This window comes from Phaethon lepturus, unplaced genomic scaffold (genome assembly GCF_000687285.1).
Source record: "Phaethon lepturus isolate BGI_N335 unplaced genomic scaffold, ASM68728v1 scaffold31078, whole genome shotgun sequence".
Taxonomy (NCBI): domain Eukaryota; kingdom Metazoa; phylum Chordata; class Aves; order Phaethontiformes; family Phaethontidae; genus Phaethon; species Phaethon lepturus.
In genome coordinates this window covers 10,059-17,159 of record NW_010557384.1, presented here as the reverse complement: position 1 = coordinate 17,159, position 7,101 = coordinate 10,059, and the positions used below count along the sequence as shown (strand labels likewise).

General features: G+C 44.7%; 1 protein-coding gene across 1 annotated transcript in view; it reads left to right on the top strand.

Annotated features, from left to right (window-relative positions):
* Positions 1–46: 46 nt before the first annotated feature.
* Positions 47–7,101, top strand: part of DNAAF2 (dynein, axonemal, assembly factor 2) — a 13,500-nt gene continuing 6,445 nt past the window's right edge. The window contains exon 1 of the mRNA XM_010292758.1: positions 47–388. Within this exon, the coding sequence (XP_010291060.1) occupies positions 47–388 (342 nt within the window). The remainder of the gene's footprint in view (positions 389–7,101) is intronic.

Here is a 7,101-nt window from a genome sequence, read left to right as displayed (position 1 = left end):
GCCGTGCCCTCCAGAGAGCCCGGCCCCAGAGGGCAGCCCAGGCCACATGGCTTTTCCCCGCGGCTCCGGCAGCCCTGACGCCGCCGTGTGCCCTCCCTTCCAGTGCCGGCAAGATGAGGCCTCCCTCACCCTGCTTCTGCATGTGCCCGGCATCCAGCCTCAGAGCCTCAGCGGGGATGTGGGCACGAACCACTACAGCCTCCACTTTTCCAGTGATGCTGGCGCCTATGCACTCTTCTTACAGTTTCCTCCCGCAAACAGGCTGGCATCCCCCGAGACCAGCATTAGCGTGTCTGCCCACAACGCTGCAATCAGGCTCACCAAGGCCCCCGGCAGCACTGAGCCCTGGGAGAAGTTCTGCTTCGGCCTCGACGCCTCCACTCTGCAGGTAACAGCTTCCAACTGGCAGGGTTGGTGCGTCACACTACCCAGAGTGCCACCGCTTTGCTGCAGTGTGTGACGTCTGCTGTTGGGATTCATTTATGAATGATGTCTCGGGGAGCTGTTAGGTTATCTGTCTGAGTTCAGAAGATGTTGGTAGTAATGGAAACCGCTTCTCGGAGAGCGCCGTTACTGGATGTGAGCGGAACGACCTAATTAGTGCTAGTCTTGTAGGAGCAGTATGAAGGTCATGTCGCAGAGCTGACGTCTTCGTCCTTGGAATTGAACTGACTTCTGCCTCCTGTGCTAATTCTTTTCTGAGGGAAATTCTGATGATGAGTGAAAACAGAGCCTGCCCTGTGTCCTTAGCGTTAGCTTTTAAAGCCATGTAAATTGTTCTTGTAGCATGTTCACATGAGGAAAGGAGATGTTTGTAATACACCAGACATACACACATGTATATAGTGTCATGAAATGCAGACATGTGAGTGGCATGTACCTGTATCTGTAGATCAGGACAGAGCTCCTATTTACAGCAACGGGAACACCCATTAGTTCAACCAGAGTAGTACAGCAAACTAGAACTGTGAGCTGCGGTTGACTGCCATTTTGCTGGGCTATTTCTTCATCTTTATACCAGTCTGAATATGATTCTAGTTTAGGTGTTTTATTATTTTATGGGTCGTTAGGCAGTGATGCTCCCTGTAGCAAGGGAGGTTGGCACTCCTGCTGCATCTCGCTGACAGTGCCTTCTGAGAACTGGCAGTGTCCCTGCAAAGGGATTGCTCACCTTGGGGCACTCTTGCTGTCAAGAAGCACTCACACAAGTTTTCCAGAGAACTATGTTATTCTGTAAGATGAGAGTTTCAAATAACTTATCATGAGCAGGGAGTAAGACTGCACAATTCTTGTGTAACCTTTCAGCCATGTGATTTGGAGTTTGTCTTTAGAACAATAAAGTCCTTTGCAGTTTGGATCATGTACCATGGGAGTGCAAGTCCAGAAAGCGGGCAGGCTTAAATTATATCCACTGGGATGATGGTTTTGGAATATCTTAATTGCTCCATCCCTACAATCAGAAAATACTTCATGCTTCTGAGAGAGATTTATCTGGTTAGTATTTGTGCAGCTGAATCTTCACATTTTATTTCCCATTTAGCAGGCTGCATACCTTTTCTGTGATAGCTCCTCTGAAGGAGGAGCTGATAATTTCAGGTAAGTATCGAAGACAATTAATTTATTGAGAACCACCTAGGGTGAACTGTTTGCAGTGGATTTCCTTCACTTTTACTGGAGCAGGAGCCCGCAAGGCTGTGCAAGCGGGGCCACGAAACGTTCAGCACTACTGTTAATTGGTGCGATCAAGTACTGGGTGCCGATGTAACATCAAATAAGCCATTGTGCGAATTACTGCCTGTTTTCTGTATAGGTACAGAAGGTGTGGGGTAGGAACTACAGGCACTTTATCCACTTTTTCAGATACTCTGAATATCCGTCTCTTTAATCATGCGTTTTGGTGTCTGCACTTGCTTGTTGTCTTATGGCGTGCAGACCGAAGTGCAGGTTTTAAGGGAAAACAACAGCTTTCTGTGACTCTACATGGGGATATACCTGAAAATTCAGTTTGGGAACAGGAAATTCTGCTGCAGTATCTCTTTAGTACTGTGATTGATGGACATTTCTGCATGCTTTGCTCTCAGTCTAACGATTGAAAGTGCTTGGTATGTGCATTCTTTATTATGTTTGGGGGAACATCTTTTGATTGAAAGTTGTTAAAACGGCATGCAGTAATGGGATTTTGGTCGATATTACTTTTTTTTGAATTAAAAAAAATCTTTGAATGTGCTGAATTCATTATATATTGCAAAATGTTTTGGGTGGAGTAGGAGGAGGAGATTTGGCATTAGTCATAGGCCTCCCAGCCATTCATTCATGTCGCAGACTAGAAAGGATTGATTTCTTCTGGGGTGCAGTCCTTTTGGATAACGGGCCTGCAAATTGCAGCAGCTGAAATAATCTGAAGTCATTTGTTCTGTTTGCTTTTTTTAACTGTTGTATTTCCCAAAAGTGCCTGTGCCAGGGCTGATAGCTGCAGTCACTCAGAGTGGAGTGAGAAAAATTAATATTTAATTAGAGCTACTATTATATGCTGTCTTCTGTCCGTTAAGTATTTGCTCGTGGTAGCTTCTCTTCTACTTATGTTGATTTCTTCAATTTGTCTGCTGTCTTCTCTGCTGTTTTTCTGCTTTGAATCTCTTTCTATAAATCAGAGCTATGGTTCTTGCATTGAGATCTGCAAGGAGTTGCATCAGTCATAGAAGAGTGTTTTAGGAACACACACAGTAGCAAGCACCCTATTTAATTACTTTAGAGAGCTTTCAGTGGCCTAGGTGAGCAGGAATTTTATGGTGTGCTTTCCAGTCATGCTGATGTCTGCTTGTTTGTAATCTCCTCTCCCACAGTAGCATTGCCAGAAGATAAGTGTGTGGCAAAAGTAGAGGCCAGTGTTTCTTACAGATACGATACTCCTATTCTGCTGTCTTCTGGGAAGTTGTTTCTTACTGGACACCAAGGATTTCTGTGTTGTTTCAGGGAACAGATTCCTCACTGGGTTAGTTACTTCAGAAATCTGACCAACTTGGTGATAGCTTGTGCTACAGTAGCTGTTATAGTACCTTGATACACTGCCTGCGTAATTCACAGAATCATAGAACAGTTTAGATTGGAAGGGACCTTTAAAGGTCATCTCGTCCAACCCCGCTGCAGTGAGCAGGGACATCTTCGACTAAAGCAGATGGATGGTTCCAGGGATAGGGCATCTACCACCTCTCTGGGCAACCTGGGCCTCATTGTGAAAAATATTTTCCTTATACCTAGTTGAAATCTGCCCTCTTTTAGTTTAAAACCATTACCCCTTGTCCTGTTGCAGCAGGCCCTGCTAAAAAGTCTGTCCCCATCTTTCTTATCAGCCTCCTTTAGGTCCTGGCAGGCTGCAATAAGGTCTCCCTGGAGCCTTCTCTTCTCCAGGCTGAACAACCCCAACTCTCTCAGCCTTTCTCACCAGTTGTCTGCCATTAACTTGCCAAACAGCTGGGAAAATGTGTTATGATAATTGTTCGCCGCATGAGCAGAATGCATCTTGGCAGCCTCGTCTCTGGACTATGATGTAGTGCAGCGTGGATTGCCTGATTTTGATTGCCTGTGCACCTCTGCCCAGATCAACACGTACGATAACGGTGCCGGTAATTGTGGAGCCCTGCCTTGCATGCTTGTGATGTTCCTGTTATCGCACTGGCCTCTCTTCTTGTTGGAAATTGTTCTGATACAGATATTGGTAGAAAAATGAGTTGAGTTTGTCCTTAGGACACCATTCTTGAAACAGAATTTCAGAGACTGGTTTTCCTTTTGTACACAGTTACGTTTCAATCCCTGTGCTGAAACATGATCTATTTAGAGCTCAGTTTCCATAGATGCTGAGCAGTCTGAATTCCCACCCCAGCAAGTGCTTATTTTCAGCAAGTCTTTAGAGTGCAACAGTCCTCCCTGGACTTTAACTGTGTCATTGCAAGTGTTCCTTTGTTTGGTAGTTCTTGATGTTGTGTTGGTTTTACCGCTTCCCCATACAATAGGTAGTCAGCTTTCTGCTGACTCTGAGCCCTAACTTTTTATCAGCGGATGCAGCCATTGCTTCTCTTTCTCTGAGTAGTTTTACTCCTTGGCTAAACCATAACGTCCGCACACTTGTTATGGTGAGCAGAAATCATATAAAAATAAAGATCCTGTGACTTTGGACTTTGTGGACCAGGGTCCCATATTTCAGGGGTTAAAAGTTACCTTTTGTCACTGCCCTTGGGCTCAATCACTGTACGAGAAACCACACAGTGTTAATCTTTCTGCAGGGCTCGCTCCAGGCCCTGTTTTTCCAGGGGAATAGAGACTTGCGACCTGAGAAAGTTGCCTTCACCCTCTGCTCGTTGCCTCGAAGGACCAGCTGTGGGCTGTGCTCCCTCTGTTACTCTTTATTGCAGCTCATCCACTAATGCCTCTGACATTTCTTACTTCCGTTTGTTTAAATCCTTGGAGCTGAGGCCTAGGAAACTCCTGCATCAGAGAGTTCCCTTTCATTCTGAGGCAGCGGAGCCTGGGGAGTACATGATGAAAAAGAATGGTTGAGAGTTAAATAACCATTAATAAAATTTGTAAGCCTGCCAGGCAAGGTTTCCGAGAACATGTCCCAGAATGTCCTGGTTTACGGCAGAGCTGGAGTTGGGAAATTACTGAAATCATGCCTTCGTAAAGCACCATCTTTTAATGTCTGGTCTCCTGGGGTTAAATGCTCAATTCCTAACAGAAATAAAAAACAGTTTTCTGGTGGGTGTATCTGAACTACTGAGACTTGGAGGCTTAGTTATACTAGCATGTGAAACATGTTTGGTAGATAATTAATTCTGCCTGCAGTTTTTGGGTCATATGTACTCATTTTCATGTGATTAGAAAAAGATTCGTTAAAGTAATAATTCCCTTTCATGCTGATCCACACCCTTCCTGCCCTTCTCAGTGAACTGAAATGACTTTGTTTAGAGAATGTGTGCTCACTCTCCTGATCAGTGCTTCCCTGCTGGGGTACCCCTCCCCGGGGAGGGAATCGCTGCAGTCAGCCTGTCCCTTTGGTAATAAAATCCCATGTTCTGATATGGAGAAAATTAAGATTTAACTCATGTAAACCCCCACAGGGCTTCAGAGAACAGCAGGGAGCAATGTTTCCTCCGCGTTACTATGCAGTGAGATTATGGTTTTTAAACATTTATGGTATGAAAAATATTATACTAAACATTCCTGATTAGTTCATGGTTTGAACTAAGCATGAACATGAGGGTTACTTAACATAGGTATCTAAAAGGAAATTGCATAGCGATATGAGAGCTTTGCTTAACTTCTGTGTGAATGTTGGTGCCTTCATGGAAGATGTTTTAGACAGGTGTGTTACTGAGCATAAAAAAAAGAGGTGTGATTTTTCTGCTTGGCACAGCCACCAGCACCTTGTGAAGGAGATCCTTTTGAAGCTCTTGTTGCTTTTTCCTGCAGAACGCAGCCAGTAAAATAATGCTGAAGCCCTATGACTTCTGCTCGCTTGTCATGTGTTGTTTTCTAACCCCTGCACTTAAGTCTGCTTTGGCAACAGGTATGCTGTGGGGCAGGTCCTCCAAGAAAAACACCTGCTATGACCTGTTTACCCAAAAATCCCATGGGAACAATATTATTTTTAGTTGTCTTTACAACAGAGGGACTGTCAGTCTTTGTAATTAATTCTCTCATTATCTCATTGAACATGATATTTGTCTTGTCTGTGCTGTCAGATCTCTCACGCCCAGGCAGATCCCGTGTCCTCCAGCCATGCTGGACACACGCCTGGTGTGGGGCTGCCAAGAGGCCACATATTCTCTGGAAAAGAAGTCACCTTTCTGCAGCTGCAGGTGGCAGAGCTATATTGCTCCTGGCACTGGGAGCATGTGGAAAAGGCTGTGGGCTAGATGTGCTCCCGTGGGCACGCTGCCTGGGGCCTTACTGGGGCTGTCCTCGTGCTCGGTGATCTCAGAATTAGGGCTCTTGTGGATAAATGTATTTCTTGGTTTGAGAGTCAACCAAGCACAAAACCTAGAGAGCTGTGTTGAGAAGTATACGACACATCGAGGTTTTAAGCCTATGCCACCTTTCAGGGAGAAATCTGTACCAGAGAGCTGAACGGATGCTGCGGTATGCTCACAAGCCCAAACAGAAGTGCTGGGTCTCAGCTGGCTAGGGCAGTCCATCTAGCTTTACTGCTGCAATGTAGGGTCTGCCCTTATTTCCAAGCTGTTTTGAGTTGTGTTACACACTTTCTTTGAAAGTCAGAGTTATAATTTTCAACTTCCAAGCTTCTATAAAGAGTTAATATAAAATTAGGGGTCACCTCTTAGAAGACGATGCTAGAAACTAGGACTGTTATGCTTTATTTTTGGTTCAGTTAATTTTGTGCTCGGCGTTTCAGGACTCTTGGCAAGTTTTTTGGGAGGTCAGAGGAGGACAGAAATGGAGAACTGAACAAACCTACTGTTTGATTTTTTTCAAAGCAATCTCTTTCCCAAACTACATTAAGAAACATAATTAGTTTGCTTCTGCTATAAAACAAACTAATTTCTGAATAGCCTTTAAATGGCAGCTGCATTATGGGAATAACGTACTTACACAAAACAGTTATGTCAGGAAACATTATTAACCTACTGATTAACCTCATGAAAGCTGCTTTTGAGCTGTTTAATCTTTGCAGCCATGAATACTTTATAAAAGTTTTCACCCCCAGTACAAGTACTTTCATTCACCAAAACTTCCAGCTTCGCATTCGCGTGCTGAGCTGGTTTGCAATGGAACCCTACAAACCCAGAGGCCAGGAGATCCCTAGATCCAAGTCCTTTTTCATATTGGCATCAGCTTCTCATTACAGAAGACATGCAAATCATTTAAGCCTGAAATCAGTCCCACTTCTAAAACAGTTGCAGCCTGCGTAGGAGGTAACTTTGGATGGTAACTGGCTACGAGTTTGGATAAAGTAATGCAGAACAAACTATGTGAGTGTTAAGGGTGGCCGTGGGGGCACCAGCTTTGCGCGCTGTCTGCCGGTGTTGCTGCCGCTGTGCACTGTCAGTGCTGTGCCATACGAGGATGGTTTCGAATGATGAAGTG